The 24,142-nt window shown below is 36.9% G+C and overlaps 8 protein-coding genes and 1 non-coding gene across 9 annotated transcripts; 5 read left to right on the top strand and 4 right to left on the bottom strand.

Annotated features, from left to right (window-relative positions):
- Nucleotides 1–1,810: 1,810 nt before the first annotated feature.
- On the top strand, nucleotides 1,811–2,296 carry BDF20DRAFT_833631 (uncharacterized protein; the record flags this gene model as incomplete). Its single annotated transcript, XM_053078665.1, has 1 exon — nucleotides 1,811–2,296. The coding sequence occupies one exon, from the start codon at nucleotides 1,811–1,813 to the stop codon at nucleotides 2,294–2,296; it is 486 nt and encodes a 161-aa protein (XP_052937897.1).
- Nucleotides 2,297–6,042: 3,746 nt separating this feature from the next.
- Nucleotides 6,043–6,115, bottom strand: BDF20DRAFT_t58. Its single transcript has one exon. It is a non-coding gene; the product is annotated as a tRNA-Lys (tRNA).
- Nucleotides 6,116–8,219: 2,104 nt separating this feature from the next.
- On the top strand, nucleotides 8,220–9,766 carry BDF20DRAFT_816976 (mate-domain-containing protein; the record flags this gene model as incomplete). The annotated part of the gene is made up of 2 exons (XM_053077211.1): nucleotides 8,220–8,423; nucleotides 8,495–9,766. The coding sequence occupies 2 exons, from the start codon at nucleotides 8,220–8,222 to the stop codon at nucleotides 9,764–9,766; spliced, it is 1,476 nt and encodes a 491-aa protein (XP_052937898.1).
- Nucleotides 9,767–10,979: 1,213 nt separating this feature from the next.
- On the top strand, nucleotides 10,980–11,645 carry BDF20DRAFT_815746 (optic atrophy 3 protein-domain-containing protein; the record flags this gene model as incomplete). The annotated part of the gene is made up of 4 exons (XM_053077112.1): nucleotides 10,980–11,044; nucleotides 11,130–11,213; nucleotides 11,294–11,380; nucleotides 11,570–11,645. The coding sequence occupies 4 exons, from the start codon at nucleotides 10,980–10,982 to the stop codon at nucleotides 11,643–11,645; spliced, it is 312 nt and encodes a 103-aa protein (XP_052937899.1).
- A 367-nt stretch (nucleotides 11,646–12,012) lies between these two features.
- Nucleotides 12,013–12,420, bottom strand: BDF20DRAFT_816830 (uncharacterized protein; the record flags this gene model as incomplete). Its single annotated transcript, XM_053077197.1, has 1 exon — nucleotides 12,013–12,420. A coding segment is annotated over one exon (408 nt), but the record flags the coding sequence as incomplete, so codon positions are not given.
- Nucleotides 12,421–13,614: 1,194 nt separating this feature from the next.
- Nucleotides 13,615–14,468, bottom strand: BDF20DRAFT_365575 (uncharacterized protein). The gene is made up of 4 exons (XM_053075286.1): nucleotides 14,335–14,468; nucleotides 14,221–14,256; nucleotides 14,010–14,064; nucleotides 13,615–13,934 (listed from the first exon to the last, which is right to left on the bottom strand). Exons 1-4 carry the CDS (start codon nucleotides 14,378–14,380, stop codon nucleotides 13,772–13,774), a joined length of 300 nt encoding a protein of 99 aa, XP_052937901.1. The 5' UTR covers nucleotides 14,381–14,468; the 3' UTR covers nucleotides 13,615–13,771.
- Nucleotides 14,469–14,557: 89 nt separating this feature from the next.
- Nucleotides 14,558–14,951, bottom strand: BDF20DRAFT_816623 (uncharacterized protein; the record flags this gene model as incomplete). Its single annotated transcript, XM_053077170.1, has 2 exons — nucleotides 14,558–14,721; nucleotides 14,837–14,951. 2 exons carry the CDS (start codon nucleotides 14,949–14,951, stop codon nucleotides 14,558–14,560), a joined length of 279 nt encoding a protein of 92 aa, XP_052937902.1.
- Nucleotides 14,952–19,122: 4,171 nt separating this feature from the next.
- BDF20DRAFT_857953 (uncharacterized protein) lies at nucleotides 19,123–19,896 on the top strand. The gene is made up of 3 exons (XM_053080385.1): nucleotides 19,123–19,144; nucleotides 19,320–19,609; nucleotides 19,761–19,896. The coding sequence occupies exons 1-3, from the start codon at nucleotides 19,129–19,131 to the stop codon at nucleotides 19,854–19,856; spliced, it is 402 nt and encodes a 133-aa protein (XP_052937903.1). The 5' UTR covers nucleotides 19,123–19,128; the 3' UTR covers nucleotides 19,857–19,896.
- A 439-nt stretch (nucleotides 19,897–20,335) lies between these two features.
- On the top strand, nucleotides 20,336–22,675 carry BDF20DRAFT_801095 (uncharacterized protein; the record flags this gene model as incomplete). The annotated part of the gene is made up of 2 exons (XM_053076386.1): nucleotides 20,336–20,522; nucleotides 22,452–22,675. Coding segments are annotated over 2 exons (411 nt in total), but the record flags the coding sequence as incomplete, so codon positions are not given.
- Between the last annotated feature and the right edge of the window lie 1,467 nt (nucleotides 22,676–24,142).

Raw genomic sequence — 24,142 nt, forward strand, 5'->3', positions numbered from 1 at the left:
CGATCATTTGATTTAAACCTGGACATGAAGAACCTTTTCTTTTCCGTTGGCAAAGTAGAAGCAGTAGTAGACTTTGAATACGTATGACTGCAATTAGTAGTTGCAGTATTATTAGGAGTAGTATTATTGGTGGTAGTAGTAGTAGTAGCAGTAGTTGGGATCATTCGAGAATTTGGTAACATTTCGAGTTGTATGGACATGTTTATTAAATTAGCTTATTACAACAGTAAAGGGTATGCTTAAGTGTAAAAATTAAGGAGAAGTCCCCATCAGTGAGTCAAATTACAGGCACTGTTATGATTTCTTCAATTGATAAAAGAATAAAGCAAGAAAAGAAGAAAAGCTGTGTAATGAGTATAAACTTCATTTTGGATGAAAAATTTGTTGTGTAACTGTTCATTTAGCAATTCCAACTTCTTTTGCTTCAATTCTTATTTTGAGCATTTCCACGTCACTTTTTAGGGTTTTCCATTGAAGTACACCAAATTTTCAAAAGACTCTAACGGTCTGCATCTTCATAATATGAACTTCAGCAATTGCTGTCTGATATCATTTCTGCTCGTCACTGTTATATCTTTTTTTAAGTGTACGGTATTTTCTGAGATAGTACATCATTTCCAGCTCTATCCATTATGAACAAGTTTTAAAGGACTTCCTTTCTTCAATAGAGCTTTTCTGACATTATGTCGACTCACAAACCTTTAATAATATATTCTCCAAACTGAATAGATTTCAATATCTCTTTTTCATCCGTCAAGTCTTTTTTCTTCATGAATGCTGCTTTTAATTTTGGACGGAAAAAGTTACTGTATCCTTCAGGGTACTCTCTGCCTAAAAAGACTAACTGATGCGATTTAGAATTGTCATCGTGTAATATAGCTTTTAATCCAAGCTCTGATTAACAATATATTTACTTGTTTATAGAGTGCAATAACTTGACTGCGAAGTTGCGATTGAGTATATGTCATTGTCAGTCTACCGAAAAGAGGAAAAGAAAAAAATGTGGGGTAAAAAAAAAATCTTGAACGTGAGTTTTATTTTCGTTCGGCGTTTCTTCATTTTATCAAAATGCGATGTGCCCATTAATCAATAGGGCGTTTAGGCAGCTTCTTAATGGCCATTAATTGTCTACACTGCTGAACCAATTTGACTTAGGAAAACTGTTATGCTTAGTCCTATAAGCACGAACAGTTAGAAAGGTTATTAATAATTGATGTCTGTACAAAATTTTGGAAACGTCGGACTGCCTTGAGTTAGCTGCGTTTACTTACTCGATGTCACTACATTAGTAACTAATTCTATAAAATGTCATAGTATGATGGCTCTCAACTTCAAAGCCCCAATAGCCCAGTGGTGAAATGATCGTGTTCTTGGGCTCTTCCTAAACAATGGTCACAATTTCTCCTTTGTATTTCCTGTAAATATTTTGAAATATTCCGTTTTTACACGTGACATATTTTCAATATTCTTCAACATATCTTCTCAAATAGTGAATCAAACTCTCTCAAATAATGCGTCATATTTTTTCTGTAACATCACACATTTGTAAAAATAAAAGGGTAGAATTCATTTAGGGGGAAAGATTCTTTATTGTTCATATCTAGCAACTTTGATTGGGCCCTGGTTTTTTATTGTATAAAGCGGGCTGAAGACAACTAACTTTTTGTGATAAAAATAGAATCCATTGTACGATCCAAAAAAAGAAGCTAAATCAAATCAAATATATAAACATCCGAGTGAAGATCTTTTTCTCTTCTTTTTTGTTCCTAGCACCTTTCATCTTTTGCTTTTTTTTTATCTTCTGAAAACGATGTCTGCAAAATCGGTACGCTTCGATCCTGTCGAAACTATATACACCACATATAGTGCAGACGAATACGATAGATCTCGCTTTGCCTTCAGATCTTCTCCGAAGCAATACACCATTTTCCGTCCTAACATGTCTGCTAATACTATTGCTGCTGTTGATTTGCTAAGCAAGATAACAACAGATGCAACAGATAAATGTAGTCCTACTGTCACTGCTGCTGTCACCGATTCAAGGCTTTTCATTCCGTCTTTGGATCTCTCTGTTATCCCTAACTCAAGACGACGACTGCTTGACTCGTCAACAGATGAGATAGAAGTATCATTCTCTTCATCTTCAACCACAAAGAAAACGAAAAAGCCAAAGTTAACCATTAATACCCATTCGCTGACACCCTTGATTTTCACCGAGCTTACAACGCACTATAAATGCAAACCTGAAGACGAAGAAGAAGAACATGGCTACCTCATTCCTGTGTCTGCTTGTTAACAATTCCATTTTGCAACTCACCTCTTGTACATATTATATCCGATCAGACAACTTTATCACTTATATACATATACATCACTCTACTTACTACTTGATTTCCCATTTGTTTTTTAATGGCTAATACTGTTTTTCCCTCGTAAATCGCACTGTTTAATTGCTATATGACGTATTTTGATGAATAAATTGGCGCTCTTGTTCATTCGCTCGTTGTACGCAATAGCTTCACTACACTAACCTTTTGCTGCCGCTTCACGGTGGATTAGAAAGTGCTAAGCCTAAAATTATCACCACGCCAAATAGAAGCTGTCACAATCATATTTCAGATTGGTTTTACAGATTCCAGTTGTCTGATACCGACCTTTGATGTATTATACTAATCAAACATCAAGCATGTTCTAATTCGAGTTCAATAGTTCGATATTTTTTGAGATACCTGAAACAAAGTCATCTTAGACTGTAATTCAAAAGATCAAGAAGCGCAAACTATAAAACTTAACGGCTGCAAATGTAATGGGAAAAGCCAGGTATAAGTTAGCACATTTTTAAGTTGCTTGGTTGTTTATGTACTTTACTTTGAGTGGAGGTTTCTATATCACTCATTCAAAGAAGAAGGAATTGGCCGTTTCCCCTTTTTTATATTGCCTTTTTCTTACCAACAATACTACTTATCCTTCATTGTTCCATATTCGTGCTGTTTTCACAGGTTAATTATTATCTTCCAATTTCTGATTGGGCGACTGAGGCATCCCAGACACTTGGCAGCACCATACGTAACTGATTCTTGTTGCATGTATGACTTAAACGCCACTCTCACTTTTGCTATATCCGTACGCGATAACAATAGCAAAGAACTCGATAATTTAACAGTTATACTTTTGCGTTGTAGCCTCTAAAAATGTATTCCCTTTTTCAGCAATGCGATAATCTGAACGAAGATTATCAACGCAAGCGAACCTTAGCATGAGGGTTATTGGTCAGATCTGTACACAAAACAGAAACCTACTGTACATATTTTCCATACATCATTGATATATGCCAATACACATAACTAAAGTCGCGAATTGGCGGGAGCAGTTTGTGCAAAGGGATCAATAGGTAAATCTAGAAGCAGTAAAGTGGGATTTAGTAAGTCAATATCAAGTGTGAGAAAGCTAACAGGAACTATAATGGAGATATAAGAATTTCTGAGAAAAGGAGAATGAGGTTTCGATACAGAAAAATAAATATAGAATTGCTATCTTGATATCAGAGTCAAGTTCGTATTTATCCTTAGAATACAAGATTTTATTAGAATATAATTAACTCTCACCGAACAGTACATAAATCTCCAGTAATTCCAAATAAATAAATAGATCAAACCTCTCTTTCTTTGATAACCACCTTGAACAAAAATTGCGTTCACTAATGTATCCTTTGCTTTACTTCTGAATTAAAATGTTCATATAAATCAATGCCTTAGCTTCTGATACCTTAACTAACCAGATATATCTCAGTTTACTGTTAGATTTCTTATAAAATATTAATGTATGGAACTGTTAAATACTAAGACATAAATAAAAGTTAATAACTCAGATCATGGTAATTTCTTTTACGAGTTATTACTCTCACTCTTTAATTCTGAATATACAAACCTTGAACTTGTGTTCTAACGCACATCAACACCAGTAAACACTATATATACGAAATAGGTACGATGCTTATAATTCTTCTAGGTGCCGGGACAAAATATGCTATCGGTGTCTAGAATAACCCTTGGGCAAGATCTAATAATACCTTGCAGCTTCAAGTAGACTTAAGGACATGACTATTTCAAGCATGTTACAAGAATTTTATATCTAAATGAATAGAGCCTTGATAATTGATGGCAAATTTTTATAGTTTCTCCTCGTTTTTACAAAATTTTAGTTATCTTAAGACAATCTCTGTTCGCTGAAAGACCATTTCATAAAAATTACTTCAACATAGATTTACATTACAAAACTGTTGTTTCACGCTATCATTTCCCAATTGGATATAATGCGTTATGAAGGTTTCTTATAGAATATCTCAGCTTTATTTATTTGCCAATTAGCCAGATTATTATAAGAAATAAATAAATAGAAAGTTATATCATTTCAAGCAAGAAACAAAAAGGAACCATAAGGAGTGTCCTTTACAATTTATCATTATCATTATTATTATTATTTGTTTTTACTGTTTATTTGGCCATAATCAACTGTCTTTCTCTACCTAAACTTAACTGGTTGATATTACTTTAATATTTATGCTTTAATTAACAAGACTATACATTTATCCTCTGATATTATTCTCATCTCTCTTTTTATCTCTCTTCTATCCGATTATAATCCACTTTACACGATTCGATACCTTATGACGGGATGCTCATTACCGTTTAAAGCAAGCTACTTCCAGACTCTCTCAGAGAAGCACTCTTATTCTAATCCTAAGACATCTCAATGAAGACTTTAGCTCGGAACAACAATGTATTAGTACAAGCTGGATGCTTGCAAGCCCAGTACAGTATTGATAGTTGATTCACGAAAATACGAAGGATTGCTTTTAGCCAAAGTTCTTCACCTACGCATATCATCAAATTGTTTAGCTTCTATTACACTCCCCCTAGCTTTCACTCACAAATCAAATAATTGCTCCTCGTACCTCATATTATAGATGGTGCTGTTCCTACCTATACCTCCAATCTCTTCTCTATTCCTACCTTGGGAGGCATTTCTTTTTATATAGTCATTATTTGATACATACATAAAATCCTACTTCCAGCGATATTAAGTATTCTCAATCCTCATCCTCGATATTAGCTTCCTGTCTATAATAAATACCAGCTTATGTTAAACTATATAGGCCACTGAATATTGACTTATAAAATATAGAACACCTACGAATACCCATTAAAAATCATCCTTCTTATCAACTTACTACTTACTGGTTTTTTTCAACTATTGAAGAGTCTATTATAATTGATTTATCTTATATACTATTAATAATTAGTTGTAATATTTATTTTTGAATACAATGGAACTTAGATTTCTTCTCAGACATTTCCATCTACCTTATTCTGTTCTATTTGATTACGTCTATTTCTTTTCAATATCTTAACTTTATTATCTTATGTTCGTTACTTCAAAGTCATAGTGCTCACTAGAGACTCTCGGACACTTTAGTAAGTTACTTACTATGTCAACATCTTCTTTAAATTTATAAGAATTCTACCCGTATCTACCAACTGCAATTAACGAAGAATACAGGTTTTTTTTTTTTTTTTTATTTTGTGTAAATACATGTGTGATTAATCTCAACAGAAAGACAGAAGATGAAAATTAGAGATGAAGACAAGTGGTATAAGAGGAGAAAAAAAAAGGGGTGGGGGGTGAGGGCTAGAAGAGGCACATGGGCGGCGCATTATGAACAGTCCTCATTAGAGTGTTTAAGTTATGTCTGGTGGGGGCACTTTTTCGACATTTTGTAACGTGATACTTAAAAGTTACAGAGGATTGGAGTCTCTGTAATGCATTCGCTAAGGACCGGGCTTCATTGTTGATGACTACATACCAATGATATTGCCGTAGGGTCTCCAAAATGTTACCTACTAATTCTAAGGCGTAATTCTCAGTGTAAGTATTTGTTGAAAGCTTTACTTGGAGGAGAAGAATACAAGCTGGGAAACACCCAATTCGCAACTATGAAGAAAAATAGAAACGTACCACAAAATAATCATAGAATGAAAAAAAAGCCCAACGGGGGGCTCGAACCCCCAACCTTGAGATTAAGAGTCTCACGCTCTACCGATTGAGCTAGCTAGGCACCTATATTTTGAGGTGTGGCATTTATATAAAATTGGTTCAACTAATTGGAGTTTGACTATTTCCATTTTTGGTATATGAGTGATTTGGTCGCTCTCATGTTACGTCAGCGAATAGCTCTCTTTCCTCGTCGGAGATTACCCCTCTTAAAATTTCCATTCCTTTTTTTTTTTCTGCAAATTTGTAAAGTTTATACTCGATCAACGTATTTGATCTGTCTATGTTTCTATGTCACACCCCATTATGTTAGTATCCCCATATACACTATAACCTATATTTAATTTAAAGATCAGTGCTTATAGATGAGTTGACAAAAAGTATAAGTAGCGACTGTGATGTCCTCTATAATTACCTAGGCCAAATATATGTAATTATTCACCTAAACAACATTACATGTATCTTTTTTTTTTGTTTTGTTTGATCCTTTCAAATGAAAACCTCTTAGTTTATTCCATCTGCAGCATTTTTTCCACTTTACAGCGATTCCTTTACATCGTAATAGTTTCTGAACTCAACATACGAATATGAGTCCGCTACCTTCTTTCTTGCTAATGATAGTAGATCAGGTACAATGATTGCAAATTGCCGATAAACCTCTTCAGTTTGAAGAAGTGAATGCAACCGATAAGTTATATCATTATCTTAAACTTATGAACAGAACTCACATCTAAGCGTACTATCCTCTTCAATAGAACGAGCTAACCACCTTACAGTCCTGATAGACAATGTATTTCGTTGTCAAGGAATCTTTGCAGAATACCTGAAACCCTGTCTGTTGTTTTGATATTCCTCAATCAAATTGTTAAGATGATGTACCCTGAACTATTGTTAAATCGCGTTCTTGAGTGCTTGTCATGTGCAGCTGGGGCTTTGAATGGAAGAAAAAGGTACGTATAAGCGATCCCCACACCAAAATAAGGATCCAAGACAAACGACTAATATTTCTCTCTGTCATGTCTTTATTTGAATGAGCCTGAATGGAAGACCTTTTTACAAGAAAACCAACAACATAAATAGAGATGGAATTATATGCTCATGAAACCCTGTCGTGATTCAAAAAACTCAACTTCATTAACAGTTAGTATCATGTAATCACAGTGATGCAAGTTAAAACAAATAATTAATTCCGAATTGTAGGTTAGAATGAAAAAGCTAAAGGAATTGACGATTTAATGATCCTTTCGCTGTGTAATTGGAAACTCCCCCAAAGTTTGAGACAAAGCGAATTATAGAGAGCATATTTGATGTACTGTTGTCTATTGTAGAATGAGAGAATGAGAACAATAACGTGGTAGAAATGCGTAAATGCTCTTAATATTTATAATTGTAGTGATTAACAATTGTTATGCCAGTAATGCTCAGGCTCACCGACTTACTTTGTCAGGATACTGCAGAGCGCCGATACGCTGAAAACTTAATCTGTTAGCAATGTCATCGAACGCCATAAGTGGACCAGCTGCTCGCAAGTGAAGTTGTGTGATCATCGTAGTTAGCTCATTTCAACCAATAATTGAGAGGAGACACAAACAGGATTTTTGCGGAAAAGTAACTGGGTGAGCCAGTGAGTAACAGCCATACGTTTCGTACACCAAATATGGCATCAATAATCAGTTTAATTGCTGTATCTCCTAGATAATCTGGACCATAATCTTATTTCTTAACCTTATTGAATCGTAAATCCATTTCCTAAACGAGTGCACAAGCCCATTTGAAGAACTACTTGATTAATCATAGAGTTGACGAGTATTCACTTTCTAAGTATTGAAGGTGATACAGAAGCACCATATTCTTTAATCAAGAAGATATTTTGTAAATTGAAAAAAGGGATAATACAGTAGCTTAAACTCAACCATGTAAGAAATATTGCTAAAAGAAGTAAGTGTAGGTTGTGTACGGATTTGGAGATGCCCTGAACTCTTACATGACTATGGTATTTAAGTTAGCCATGACCCTGCCTTTTTATTTTTTGTTATACTGTTCTTACACTTTTTGAAGTCCTTCGTATACATTCAAGTTTCTGCCAATTCAACGCATCACATTATTAGTACTATACTATTTACATGAATTTATCACGTAATATCCTATACAGCTCATAAATAGATATTATGCCATCCGCCTTAAATGAGACTTCACCGCTATTACCAGCAAAATATATCGGTGACAATGATTTTTTGAAGCCATCACAGGAGCGACAAAAAGGCTACCTCCACGAATTTAAATGGTTATTGAAAAATGCAATGCCATTAGTTGTCAGCTACCTTCTGCAGAACACCTTACAGAGTTTCAGCATTGTGTCTGCTGGACATTTGGTAGGTTTAGAGATAATATACATTGAGCAAACAGATACGACACAAGTGCTAACGGCCAACTTTCATTTCAGGGTGCAAACGAATTAGCTTCGGCAACGTTAGGCAGCATGTTTGTTACTATTACTGGCTTATCTGTAGCTACAGGTGCTACCCTATCCCTCGACACACTTTGTTCACAGTGCTTCACCAGTTCCAAAGATAAAAAATTAGTCGGCCTACACGTACAGCGTTGCTTAGCTTTCATGTCTTACTTATATATCCCTATCATTTTTCTTTGGTGGAATTCTGAAAAGGTGTTTATATTTCTCCGTCAGGATCCTGTTGTTGCGCACTTATCAAGCATCTACGTTCGCTGGATGATCCTTGCTATACCCGCTTTTGCTATTTTTGAAGCCCTCAAAAAAATGTTGCAAGCGCAAGGTATTTTTAGTCCACCCACTTACATCCTCATCTTCTCCTCTCCTATCAACTTACTTCTCAATTATGCCTTGGTTTGGATACCTCGATTTTCATTTGGTTTTCATGGTGCACCCATCGCCAGTTGTATATCGTATTGGCTCATTGTTGTATTATTATCACTCTATATTTATCGCATCGATGGTCATCAAGCTTGGCCTAACTGGTCCACGTCTTTTGTTTACCAAGTTCGATATTGGGGTCCCATGATAAAACTTGCTGTTCCTGGTATCTTACTGATCTGCACCGAAACCTGGGCTTACGAAATTATTGCGCTCGGGGCTAGTTGGATTGACACTCCTAATTTAAGTGCTCAAAGCATTATCCTTACCTCCATCACAGCTCTTTATACACTCGCTTTTGGTGTTGGTATTGCGGCAGCGAACCGCGTTGGCAACTTATTAGGTGCTCAAAGGTCAAATCAAGCTCGTACAGCTGCTCGTGCTGCTCTAATCGTAGGCACTCTTATTGGTACTAGTAACAGCCTGGTTCTGTTACTCTTCCGTCATGTCTGGGCTTATCTGTTTACAAGCGATGAAGAGGTTGTACAAATAGTCACACAAATGTTACCCTTAGTGGCATTGTTTGTAGTTGCCGATAACATGGCCGGTGTGGCGGATGGCGTTCTGAATGGTATGGGACGACAGCATGTCGGTGCTTGGTGCAATCTGGCTTCTTATTATTTATCAGCCTTGCCTATCGGATTATATCTATGCTTTAAGTGTGGTTGGTGGTTGTCTGGCTTATGGACAGCCTTGGCAGGTTCAATGTTTGTTGCAGCTGCTGTGACGGTATTAGTTGTTCTGGTTGCAAACTGGAAAAAGGAAGCTGAGAAAGCAGAAAAGAGAACAGAAGGAGAAACGTATTTAGCTACGAATATGAACTAGCAGTAGCGGTTATACCCACTTAGAAAACAATAATAAATACTGAAATAAATAATTGGATTGCCTTGTGCACTCCAATAAGAGTTTGTTACCGTGATAAATGATCTATTGTAGCTCTTATACTGTACGAAAATAGTACACCACCATTTGTTATCATCAGTAATCAACACTCTATATCCTGCATAAATGTACGCTTCGGGAAAAGATGCTTATTCCTTTTTTGTTTTATCAATTACAATGTATTATACTTGGAATAATACAGAGCCCTTTACACTTTACAGTAAACTCATATATGCTTAAACTAACCGAGGGGTAATGTCACTCTGTAGCATGGCTATCATCATTAGTTTTGGGTTTCTCTTTCCCTGCTGTCTATTAGAGGAACGATGCACTTCTTACAAAACTTATATGACTAATTGTGTTGCTTTGTTACGGAAAATCTGTGTAATAAGCTTTGTCAAATTTGACAGAATTCTCGTCAAGCTCAAGGAAACAGTACATTTACGCAACGATTAAAGCGAAATGATTTAAAGACAAGTTTCGTCTCATTTAAAAAGAAAGCAACGTTTTGCCAGTAAAGCAGTACTTATTAATTTGAATATCTACAGCACTATAAAAGCTTTTGCTTAGCAAGGTTACATCAAAATTATGATAATGAAAGTTTGAAGGGGTTTGTTATGGTCAAAAAGTAGAAAGAGAAGGTCACTAAGAATTGTAGATCCCGCCACATTTAATTCCGAAAGTAAGCCAAATGCGGAATGAACTGAACTATAAAAACATGGGGTAAACCCAATTGACTCAAATTCAATGTTCGTGCTATCCCCCTTTCTCTTTCCCAGCACTTTTTACAGATCGTTGACATGAGTACCATCAAAATCGGATCTTTATTGATAAAGTAAAGAACAAACAGTGTATGATTTTTTAACGGAAAATTGGCGATTGTATATCATAACAGTGATGATTTACACCCTTTGGTCTTTTTTCAATTCCTCTTTTCTACTTTCTGTCTTGACCAGAACATTAGCAAAACCTGTTGCAAACTCTATCAAAACACAAGCAAAGGCACATCCAAAATTCAGGGCTTTCTGTATAAATGTTGCGCAGGTATAGGAAGTGTGCAGGATTTCTATTCGAAATGAAAGTCATGAGGTGTCAATGGATATTCATAATAGTTATGTTACATTGGTTCCTTTTACAGGGCTCACATACATTAGAAATGACACTGAAAATGAAATTTCTGGGATATAAAAAGGAGAAGATACGACCATTGAATGATGCAAAGTAAACTATATTTCTCGTTCAATCATTTCATGAGGTCTCTCAGTTGCAGCTGCTTACAGCCTTAAGTATTCCTCTAATATTTTAGAGCTATTGAAAGTGGGGCCAATTTTCTCAGCGAAGCGTTTGTGTTCACGGTGGCAGCATCTGTCATCCTGGCTGAAAGTTGGAGGTAATCAAGGAGAGATGCACAAGAGCGATGGTATCAGACGCTTGTAATGTTAACTCAATTTTCTCCTTCAAAAAAATTAGATCTAGAGCTACTGCAAAAAATCGTCGAAATTATGTGGATGATGCGTTGGAAAACTTGGAAGGTCAAAATAAATCACTAACGGAACAGTTAGAGGAAACTCAGCACATGAATCAGACCATTGAGGCACGATTAAAACAGATAGAAGAAGATAACCTGCAGCTAAGGAATCTATTAGATGAGGTATTCATGAAGTTGGAGTTTTTGCTGCTCGTTGACAAAATTTTACACATGTGTTCCGATATTAATGCTTTCTTATAACAGATTCTATCGGTTAGTTTAGGACTGAAACGGCATACTGAATATCAACAACAGCCCACAGTAGTTACACTTCCTGGGTTTGGCAAAGAATAAACATGCTATTGGGTAGACTTACGAGTATTATAGATCTACATTTAAGACACTTCACCCACTAATATTGATAGTGCTATACTTATACCCATGTATTTTATGATAAAGAGAATATTTCTCAGTGTAGAGTTTCGTTAGTGATATTTACACCTCATTCATCAAGGCTCAATTCATACTAAAACAAGGTTTTGTTAATTGTGACTCAATTTTACTGGTTATTTGATTTAAAATAGAATGGATAAGCGAGATATCTGAAAATCTAAATGGGAATACAATAATAAAAAAAAAATACAATAAAAAGAAACGTGAAAGCAAAAACAAGATATAAGAAGAGAATGTTGGACTGAAACGAGGGTCAAATTGAGATAAACTAAGCAGAAGATCTCTTTACCAGTGAACACTTTTGAAGAGCGAGATGGGACATACGCTTATTCTCGGTAGCCTTCAAAGCTTCAGCATAGGGGATCCAGACACGTTGGCGATCTTTACTAGGCCATGATTCAAGCAAAGTTGGAGCGTGGACTTCGTACATCCAATGGTGAGCAATAACTCTTCCCTTCTTATTGGACTCAGAGTAAGAGCCGATACGGCTCGATAAGAAAGAAGTAGAGACACCAGCCTTCTCAAATAAAAGACGGATAGCAGCTTTTTCAGGATGTTCGTCAGCTTGACAATCATCGCGAGGGAGAACATAAGAACCTTCATTCTTACGGCTAGCTAACATTAAGACATTTTCAGTAGCAGGGTCAACGACAATCACACCGACGACTTGACGAATAGGCTTGGGCACCTTGGATCCTTTAGGGTCCTTGACTTGCTTGGCCTCCTTCTTGGCCTTCTTTTTTTCAAGTACCTCTTCAGAAACAGCATCAGCTTTAGAAGTAAGATGTTGCGTATTTTCTTCAGAAGCAACAGCAGGGGCTTGCTCAGGAACGACTTGTTCTTCTACCTTAACTTGGACTTCTTGCTTCAATAGCTCTTCAGTAGTGGCTTTTTTGTCAGCAACATCAACAGATACTTCACTAGTAGCAGCCTTCTTGTCTTTCTTTTCCTTTTTCTCCTTTTTTCCCTTCTTATCCTTCTTGCTATCCTTAGTGGCTTCCTTTTCTTTCTTCTCTTTCTTCTCCTTTTTCTCCTTTTTCTCTTTCTTCTCCTTCTTATTCGATTCTTTTTGACTGATTAAGTCTTCATCACCAATCACAGGAGTGCCGGGAAGGTTGTTGATATTACTATTACATCCAAGAGAATTGGTTTCAAAACCAGCGCTGGGTAGAGTTGCGGTAGCCATGTTGATATAAAATTGTACTTATATAAGAACAGAGGTGGAAGAGTCTTTATTTAAGTAAATGTTAGTAACGAGATGTAAAAGATAAGAAAGATTATTGAAGTTGGCTTGCTTATATATCAAAATGGATAAGACCCGCGGTTTGCAGCGGACCTTCTTTTATTTATGCCTTCTTTACACTTTTCAATAAAACTGAAGTGCAAAATGTTGGAATGGTTTCATCTGAAGTACAAGTTGAAGGTTTAATGACGCGTTTATATCAGAATGAAGCGAACTCAACAGTCCGTCCATTGGTTGATGGTAAAGGAGCAAAAAGAAAAGAAAAAGGCAACGTGCATTTTGAACATTCTTTTTCAATACTTTATCTTAATAAATTTCTTAATTTATTGTTTTTCTACTTCAGACTGATCTACTTTTACGTTAGCGCAGATCAAAGCCTTTCAATTCTGTTAGAGGATTTCAAAAGAAAGCATTTACATTTGTACAGAGAGGACAATCAACTGGAGACTACTTACAATAAAACAACATAAGACTTTAAACAATCTCGAAAGGTAATCCTCAGTTCAACCTAATACTACCGACATCAATAATGTGACAGAAAAGCAATATGCATCGAGAAAAATGTATAACACGTGAATGACGATTAAGATGATAAAGCGAATGATCTAGGTATATATCATATGGAGGAAAGATGGAAAAGGTGAAAAGCGTGCAGAGCTAAGAATCAGAATTGTTTAGATTCACGTAGGTATATCATTTTATTCTTCTTGCAAGTGCCTTGAGATCAAATATTGCCATTTCATAGTCTTTTAATGCTATATATAATAGAACTGGAGTAGGATCATCAGTCAGTTTTTGTTATCTTGCTACTTCCACGATTAGTAATGGCGGCTTCTTTTGATTCCAGAAACTTGGCGGACTTGAATGCATCGCCCATTCTGTTAAATTTGCTGGAAAAGATGAAAGCTAAAACTAACAGTGATAAACCAGTCCAGAACCAAGGGTTGCTATTGAAATATGTCAAAATCAAAAATTAGACGCCTTCTATATTGATGGGAACATATGAGCGCTTACTGCAATACCTGAAAGGTGAATTGACATAAAGCATTTCAACTTCATAAACAACAGCAGTATTTCCTATTGTTTGTTAAACATGGATGGTGTTAGTGCATTGATTCACAGAGTTCTGTAGTCCATCGCTTTCCTTCTTTTATGGTTTCTAGTGTATTTCAATTATTCTCATTAAAGAAGACTCCCCCCCCTTGTGTGTGTGTTTGTTTGTGTGCTTTGTACCTGGAACTGAGTTTGGAAGACCTAATTGCCCATACGCTGCGCATTTTGATAAGGTGAAACAATGCAATTTAGACCAAAAGTTAGAAATCAGCGACATCCTTAAAATGAATTTACCTAGATCCGCAGGAATCAATAGTCTACGGATTTCGCCCTCACACATGCCTTGAATTCCTTGCTTCAACCCTAATTTGACATAAATGTAAATTTACATAGCAGATACAACTATGTAGGCTTCGAATTGTTCCTTTGAATGTTATACCTTTCATCATCTTATCACGTCCTAAGTGTATTCGTTGTAATTTATAAATAAACTCTGATAAGAAGGTTCATTATCAATTTAGTAAACCAGTATCTCACCTAGTTTGAATTGAAGAGGCTCGTTTGCAAGATATGTATTATCATAGAATTCATCTGATCCCCAGACGCGAGCACGATAGTGTAGTTTAACTTTCGAATTGCCTGACACTTTATGCTTACAGTTTTCAGATTTCCTTAATATGCCTGAATGGAAAAAAATATTAAAAAAATAGAGATTGCTCGACATTTTAATAAACAGTAACGTATTGGGAAGGTATACAAAATTTCATCATATCTATTGCTGCTCTCATCGTTTTACCTCCACGTAATGTTTTAGGCTGCTCAATCTCTGCTTCAGACTTTGCTATGCATAATGCTACAGTGAACAATGTGAAGAGTACAAAGCATATTTTGCAAATAGCGGTATTAATCATTGTATATAGATAATAAGCGTTAGAATAAAATGTAAGAGATGAAGATGAAAAAGAGATAAAGCGATAGAGGAGGAAAAATATTATAAACTTTAGTGAAAGCTTCTCAACTCTCAATTTGTATATTCGAATTGGTGATTTGAACCTCTCACAGAACGTACAAAGAAAGATACTGACGAAAAAGGAGATTTTAACTGTTTACAGATTCCTCTACAATTACTGCTTCTTTGTTTCGCTTACCACAAAATGGTTAATAAATTGAGACATTTTACAGTTTTATTATAGACATATTTAAAAATGTTTTGGATGACAAGCTTAGTTTTTGGGATCCTATCTTTTCTGTCAAAATGCTCAATGCCAAATGTGTAACCTTTATCAAAGCCTTACAGAAACTTAGCTATCAGTTTGTATGGCGGAAAAAATTCCCATTAGTTTCCTATGCTCGACTTCTTATGCCCAGACACTTAGGAGGAGTTGGTTTGTTAAATGTTGCGATGCAACATTTAAACCTGCAAATGAAATGGTTAATAATGTTATTCTCACCACAGCCTTCCGTAGTTCAAGTACTCCTTCGCCATCAATTCCGGTGATGGGCATCACATTTACTAGTCCCATACTTCGTTTCTTTTGCGCTATTCATCGAACTCCTCATCTTTGTCACCCAACCTCGGTTACCGATTATGTTCACAGCGTTTGATCATTTGAATGTTACCCTCCCATTGGAGGATATTCCTCTCAAGAGCTTGTTACTCTTCCCATTACATTCTTTGTTTACACGCTTACCAGAGTCGCACTGGCTAGAACGCCATCCCAAGATGCTTGCCAACGCCTTTTTTTTCTGCGACCAGTCCACTAACCGCCTCATAATGAAACGACCAGGAGAATATAATGTGAAACCGCGTTTGCACTCATATCTTTGGGCCAAGTACTCATAGATTCTGCAGTGCAACTTCAAGCCTACGTCAATAGATTGCGGGCAGGCTCTTCTGTCGCTACCGACGACCCAGATAAGGCATTGGAAATTACACTAGTATGACGATTGACCAACAGTAACCTTTGGCGTCATTATTCGGCTTCAACGTTTAGACTTCATCATCACATCCAAATACACCAAACATCAGATATAGGGGTGATCCTCAAACGGATATTTACCCTGTTCTGGTCCCTTCCTTTGTTTCTTCCGGTTCGTGGCCTAGGCTATCGCACCATTTGAAAAAATCACCATGCTTATCAGTCTTACAAGCCGCAGGGGTAGTTTCATCTGCTACCTGCAGACTTTGTAATGATGATATTGATACGTTCGAACATTTCACAACCAGTTGCCTTCCACGCTGGCAGATATGGCAAGAAGGCCTCACGGTATATTTCCCATCCTTCGGCTTTGATCCTCAAAGCATCTCTGCCACCCTAAGATTACACCCGCCACCATCATTACCTTCGTCCGAGCAATCTCGATTTTTCACCGTCTGCTTCAGTATCCATTGGGCTATCTGAACGTCATTCTTTCGAATGATATTCCATGATATTCCTTTTCAACCCCCATCCGTCTCTAGTAAAGCACATAACATAATTTCTTTGAGCCTGTCTTCCTCGCAACTCTTGCGGGAAGCGGCTGCTTTCAACTAATTTACTTGTTATAGAAATCTTCTTTTTCTCTCCATGTCCCACCCCTCAGCGATGTGTGACTAATTTATAAAATAATCTACAAAAAAAAAAAAAAAAAAAATCAATGCCAAATGTGCGGCAAATATGACAAGAAGGCCTAGCGGTGTATTTCCTGTCACACTGCTTTGATTCTCAAAGTATTTCCGCTAATATTTGACTATACCTGCAATCATCACTGCTTTCGTCTGAACAATCTCGATTTTTCACCGTCTACTTCAATAAGAATGATATTTCATGCTATTCCGTTCCTCCCCCACATTCCTACATTGTAAAGCCCACAATGTAATTTCCTTAAGCCTGTCTTCTTCGCTGCTTTCAATTAATTAGCAATAACAGAAATTATCTTTGTACTTTCCATGTCTTACCCTACTACGGTGTATGACTAATTTATCTTCAATAAAAAATCTACAAAAAATATATACATATACATCTATATAATCTATTTGAATTTTCCAAAGCATATCATAATCTAAATCCTATACTTGCTCTTTGGCTTTATGCTTTCCAAAAGTACGCTAAGAATACATAGTGGATATATGATACTTGATTTGTTCTAGAATTTTATGTCTTTTACTTTTCAATTGAAGTTAAATTTCGAGGATGATACAACTTGCCTTTCAATTTGATCTCATGCGGGTATAGGGGCGTTGTTCATAACAGTAGTACACCCTTTAAAGTATTCATAACGATCCATCACATCCTGCCTACTGCATTCTCTGCCTAGTTGATTACATTTTCTTAGAAATATTTTGAGTAATAAAGCTTCTATCACTCTGATCTTCATAATAACAAATATTCTTGGTGGTATTTTTTTTCAACTCTTGTTTCAAAGGTCTGACAATGAAAGCCTTGGTTCACGTGGCCTGACCAATGCGCGACTCAAACTAATATAAAAACAGATTCATTGATAAAAACACATTTGCTGGGAGTTCATGTCTGTTTGCACAAAGCTAGTTGCCACTTGAATCGCTCGTTGATGGGTGTTGGTTGAGGTTCATTTTGAGAGTTGAAGTGTGCTTTCTTCACCGTTGAAGCACTGCTGTTGTAAAAATCTTTAAACCCATGAGCTGTGTGGTTAGGCTTTTTACTACTTCACATACTGTAGCCGTAAGGTCATCAGTTGGTACATTCGAGTCTAGAAATCACTAGGCCAAAGCCAGCATTCTTTTTTTTTTGTTTTCCTTGATCAACGTTCTTCCAATTACTAAACCCTTCAATGACCAATTTGGTCCGTCTTATACAAGGCATAAGCAATGCACTTAGAAACGTTCAATTTTTTTGAGGGATCATCCTTCGTCAATAGTCACGTCCTGTAAAGCTCCCTTTATTGAAGCCGTTGCACATAACAGTCTCGGCTGTCATTGCTTCTATTTCTTTCGAAGGACCTGGATCCTTGTACATTTTAGAATAAAGACTCGAAGGCGTTTGATTATAATTGACCTCAATTTCAACGGGCCAATTTTCTCTTCCATTACATGTCTTATGAACTATCTTCATGGTAAGTATTGTGTTCATTCGAAAACTCTCGGTTTCAAAATTGACGCAATAAGGAAAACGGAAGCTTTAAAAAAAGCGCCTTACAGATTCTTCCATTAAGGTAGAGGAAAGTTGTTACTAATCTGTTTATATGTCTTTTGGACTTGATAACGCTTTCAATTCATAAATCCGAACAGGTGCGGTAACATTTATTAGCACTTTATTGTAAGACTCATATATCCTCAGTAAACCGCTTTTCTGTGTCTCTGCTACACCTTCCTGATGATATTGACAATTATAGAAACTCATGGACAGTCATGGGATTCCTATAGCTAATCTTCGATATAAAAAACAACGTCTTCTCAACATAGTTTTTTTCTTTGTTTTCCCCGATTAAAAACAGTTGACGATGAACGGTTGTTGTTGAACATAAGGACGATCCAGAAGTATCTTCGAAGAACAAGAATTTTGAGGCGAAAGCATCATTGCGAGGTACTATATAAATTGTTTAACTAGGAAAGACAATTTACGGGTAGTAGTTGAACCAACAAGAACGCTGGATACTTATGACTGTGAAGTTCGGCATACAAGAGGAAAAAGGACAAATATCACGGACATTGCACGATTACAACGTCGACTACCGTGTGCTACGTTGTGTAAGCTTTGGAGCAAACTTAGTTGCTCTTTTTTCCCTTCCAAACTCTATACTCTTTTCTTTCCTTTTTCTTCAGTTTTATCTCTTTTTTTCTTCCCTCGTTATAGTTTCATTAACGTCTCTTTGCATAATCTGAATAGCGGAAAAGCAAACAGTAACTCAATTACAAGTATCAACTGAATGTTCGATAAAAGTGAACAATTTCCTGAGGGATGGTTCTACATCAAAAATCACAATAATGGCTACGTCCTGATGGTAGAAAACGAATCCCAAGAAACAGGCATTCCTATCGTTCTATCAAGTTTACGTACAAAAAACTACGCTTCCCAGCTCTGGCGTTACGACTCCGAAGGTTTTCTCGTTAATAAAAAGTCAGGACAAGTTATGGACGTGACCAAAGGTATGAAAAGAGCATAAGCAAGATGGCAAAAAAAAAATTAGAAAAAAAGAATAAAGGAGTTGCCGTCTTAAGAGAGCGGGATCCGTCCGTATAAGCATAATGATCGTTCTGATTGGTGTACCTTTATTCTACTTTTTATTTTTTTTCATTTATTATGGCCACATAACAATAATAGGAATAGCAAAGGCTGGCGTTGATATTGTTCAACAAATTAAATCAACAAATATAATCAGAGAGGAGAGTAATTTCCAAAAGTTTGGATTGTCGCCTTATGGTCACATTTATTTAGTAAACAAGCCTTCACTTGTACTCGGCGTAAAGGAAACATTCTTCTCCCGCCGCGAAGGATTACATGTACATCTTCAATCAGCCGATAAGCGCAACTTGGACCGTAAAGAACAACGTTGGGACTTTGTGATTCCAATCGTTAAGGAAGCCTCTCAAGAAGCGAAAAAGAGCCTTAGTGTAAGCACTATACAAAGCGTACCGTCTACAAGTGTTAGCAGTAAAACGTCCATGGTAGCTCAAATTAAAGAAGAAGGTATTTGTATTGAAGTCAGCTCTTACTGGGCAAACATTGTTTATTAATCAATAAGTACAGTTGATTGCTTTATAGATAACTGTTCAGTTCATTCGGATTCCAGTTGCCATATCAACCATACAAATGATGAGGAGCCATCAAGCGCATTTCCTGAAACAGATTTTCTTTTGAAATCAGATGCATGTGGGCTATTTGTCAGTTTAGAAGATACTGGTTCAAAGGCACCCAGAAATAAATTAACTACTGCTTCGCTCCGTAACAAGGACTACGATAGCCAATTATGGAATTATGATCCGAATACTTACCGAATTACGAACAAGTTATCAGGATTGGTGCTTAGCTCTGAATGCAATACTGTGAAAGACGGAGCAGATATTGTTCAAGCAACGTATGATGCAGATAATGGGACTCAGTCATGGACATTGACGCACAACGGAGAAGTTGCTTTGAAGGATGATCAGGAATACGTTCTTGGTTTTAAAGAGAGTTGGTTTAATAGCAGCAGAGAAGGTGCTCGTCTTCAGCTTCAAAAGAGAAATAAGGGTCATGAAAATCAGAAATTTACCGTTGTCTTGCCTGTATTTAAGAAAAGTGAAAGTACTGTTGCTACAAGTGAAACCACTGCTGCGCAGGCTGAAGACTATGGAAGATTTCCTGATGGTTATTTCTTTGTTAAAAGTCAAGCACATGGTCTTGTGCTTACCGTCTTGGAAACAGGTCTACTTGCTGCTGAAGTAGTTGTGACACAGCTTGATACTAGCAATTACTCAGGTCAGCTTTGGAAATATGAAGAGGGTTACCTTATCAACAAATCTTCAGAATTGGTGCTTGACGTTCGTGGAGGTGATCATCTGTTGAATACTTTTTCAAAGTCTTCAACACACTTCAATCTAACTTATAACAATCATTTACAGGAACACTTAAATGTGGCGCAAGCATTTGCCAATATACAAAAAAGAGGCATAATAATGCCAACCAGCAATGGGCCCTCAGTATCGACGGTGTGATTTTCATCAGAGCTAATAAAGACCTTGTATTGTCTGTCAATGAAAAAGTGGCCCTGCGTTCAAAACTTCACCTTGCAGCTAGACAGCCTGGGAACAAGGGACAACATTGGAGTTTCATATTGCCTGTATATAAAAAGCAGCAAAGTAAAGTTTTGTTTTTTTTTTGTGCGATAATAATCTTTATTTAATTATTTTTTTTTCGGGTTACATAGCTTCAACAATTACTCAAAAGTCTAAGTTCCGTTATGCCACCTATCCCGATGGATGGTTTTTTATTAGATCTTTCATTCCAGGTTCAACAAGCGAATTACCCTTAGTTTTGACAGCTTCTCAACACGAAAGGTGCTCTACAGTTGTGTTACGTTTGTTGGATCGACAAAATTGGCAAACTCAACTTTGGACTTACTACTCAGGAAAACTTACAAACTATGCCACTGATCTCCAAATTGATGTAACTTGTAAGTCTGCTGTTAGTTAACTCTATCGCTGACATGCTTTTTTGTTCAGGATTCGTTCATCTTTTCCTATATCATTTCGTAGCTCCCACTATAGATGCTCAATTGGTGCAGAACATTAGTTCGACTCAAAAATGGCGTTTAACCACGGATGGATATTTCTTTTATGGTGATGCCGATTCCGACCTCGTCATTTCCGCTGTTGCTAATAAAGATAATCAACCCCACTCTATCAAACTTGCAAAGCATAGTTTTGATCAAGACAGTCTGCGATGGGGTTTGCTAAATCCAGTTTTCCGCTATTCTTTTGGTGTTCAAGTTTTATCATACTGGTCAATTATTCACTTAAAGGAATGGCAGAGAGTAATGAAAACAGAAAGTACCAAGCCGTTAGCCTCTCAATCGCCTATAGCTGAAGTACCCCAGGTCGAATTTTACATTTCAGGAACTGACGGATATGCACTTTCCCCTAAAACTCTTGAAGCAGGCTCTGTGCTGATGATGAAAAAATTGGATATGAACAATCATGAGCTCTTTAAATGGTCCTTTAAAGATGGTTACCTTATACATTGTGCCACTAGTCTGGTAATGAGTGTTATAAATGGTAACCCAAAAAGAAAAAGAAAAAAGATTATTTCGTGAAGCATGAAAAGATTTTCTGTAACACCGTTATTTTATCTTCATACCGCAGAGAGTTTCAATGAAAGTGCTTCACTTCATTTGGCTGTTAAAACAGTGTATTTCAATACTTGCCAATTATGGACATTGCGTACAGACGGCTCTATTATCTCTCAAAAAGATGATAAATACGGTCTTACTTTGGTTCAAGTGGAGGGTAACTGGTCTGTTCAAATTTCTATGCTCGACTATTATTCTTGGCAATTACTTTATGGAAAGTATGAAAACTGCTATTCGCAAAAGGAAAAAAGGGAAGTGTCCTACTTAATCAGCTTTCATCGCATTGTTTTGACTATGTTGATAAATACTAAACACAGTTGTAAGTTTTTTCCCTTTTTTTTGTTTGAACTGTTGTAATTAGATATAGCTAACAATTTTTCTTTTCTCTGTAGATGATAATAACGAGCGCAATTTAGTTAGTTACTCTTATGGCGTCTTCCCCAAAGGCTGGATCTTCATTCGTTCTAAATGCGATGAAAATCTTTTCATAACTGTTTCTGACACAAAAAAGGGCGCTAAACTTATTCTCACCAAGCTCGATCATAAACTCTTCAGACGTCAATTATGGAATTATCGTAATGATGGTTGCTTGGTTAACTTTGAGACTGAATATGTTATCGATGTAGCAGGTGGCAAACTCTTTCCCAGTGCCAGTATTATTCAATGGCATGCTAAAGTGTTACGTTCCAGTCGCAAAAACCAAATGTGGGGCCTTTCCGTCGACGGCCACATACACCCTCAATCTTGCTCAAGTCTAGTACTTAGTATAGATGATAGTATTGTTCTCAAAGAAGGAGCAGAACTGAAGCTTGCTAAACGCGGAGCTATTATTTTGGACTATCAACAATGGACTTTCGCTGTCCCTATATTCAAGAAATGCACATATTTGACTTGCGAAGCCCAACTGGCTCACAAAGAAAAGCTTATATTTGAGAAGATTGGTAGTACTTGTTCTATTGGTGTTTCCACGGGTGACCACTATGTACATGTAAAGAAGCGCATCATTATTCGTCGTTGGGGCGTTTATCCCGAGGGAAAGTTCTTCATCCGTTGTAACGAGGGAAATGCTCATCTGGTGCTAACTGTTGAACGGATGAAAGCTTTTACCAAGTACAGGGTGGTAATCCGTACTTTAAATTTCAGTTCTTACAAAACGCAGCTTTGGTACTATCAAGATGGCCATCTGATTAATGAAGATACTGGTCTCGCCTTGGATGCACAAGAATTCGACGATAGTGTAATTGAAAATGAGCAGGCGCAAATACACGTTAAAGAAAAGTCAGCTAATGAAGGCCAATACTGGGAGCTTGGGGCCAACGGTGAAATACATTTGAGATCAAACCAAACTCTGGCCATTGGTGTCTCACAAGCAAGCGAAGCATCTGTTGATGGCGTTAATGTAGGCTTGCGTCGTATTCGAGTTGTTCGCTCTACAGTTGGTGATAAAGAATATATAAATTTAGAATCAGAACAATGGCTACAATGGCACTTTTCAAAGCCTATTTTTGGTAGAGTTGTTGTGACCACTGGCACTAGTCACACTTCTGCCACAAGCATCACCCATAATGATTCTACCTTATTCGAAATTGAGAACCAAACAGTTAGTATCAAAGAGGAGAGTGAGGAAATGGATGAAGAGGAAGCTTTTGAAGGAGACGATCTTATAGAACAAGTGGAGCATTTTGATGCTGAAAACAGCGAGCTTATTGTTCAATCGCCAACACAATCGTCTGATTCTCAAGCTGTTACTAGACCATCAACAGCAGTTACTGTTGCCATTTCTGCTTCAGCTGATGCCACTAATGCAATAGTCAAGAGTGATGTTCATACCTATGACATACACGTAGAGAAAATCAACAATTTAAAGGAGGAAAAACAGTCTTCAAAAGGTTCATTTGAAGAACAACATATTCATAGTACCACAAGTGTCGAGCAGCAAACCTCTGAATCATCCACAGAGATTGACAGGATAATTATTGCAGACTCCAATACCATTGTTGAGACTACTGAGCCGAACAGTGACACCGAAACTGCAAGTCAGAAAAGCACAGCTACTTCAACGCATGATGATTTCAGTATGTTGGAAACCAGTAAAGATAAGCTTTTAAATGAGAAACAAAGTACAACAAGCAAAAGCGCCATCACTGCAATTGGTGCTGCAGTGATAGGCACACTTGGTGTCACTATTGGAACCATCGTCGAAAAAACGTCTAACGCCAAGCAAATCACACAGGGCAACAGCATAGAAATAACCGAGCAGCCTGATTTAATTGAAGCTGATATTGACAATACAAAGCCTGTATCTGGAACAAATGTA

Source organism: Mycotypha africana, assembly GCF_025528875.1.
Source record: "Mycotypha africana strain NRRL 2978 chromosome Unknown BDF20scaffold_3, whole genome shotgun sequence".
NCBI lineage: Eukaryota > Fungi > Mucoromycota > Mucoromycetes > Mucorales > Mycotyphaceae > Mycotypha > Mycotypha africana.

Bases quoted from the DNA above. Each gene is read 5' to 3' on its own strand.
- BDF20DRAFT_365575 (XM_053075286.1), bottom strand. From the start codon at position 14,380: ATGTGTGAGGGCGAAATCCGTAGACTATTGATTCCTGCGGATCTAG. The intron at 14,257-14,334 runs GTAAATTCATTT...CAAAATGCGCAG, and splicing joins ATTGATTCCTGCGGATCTAG to CGTATGGGCAATTAGGTCTT. The intron at 13,935-14,009 runs GTATTGCAGTAA...ATATTTCAATAG, and splicing joins TATGTCAATTCACCTTTCAG to CAACCCTTGGTTCTGGACTG.
- BDF20DRAFT_857953 (XM_053080385.1), top strand. The intron at 19,610-19,760 runs GTAAGCACTATA...ATTGCTTTATAG, and splicing joins AAGCGAAAAAGAGCCTTAGT to ATAACTGTTCAGTTCATTCG.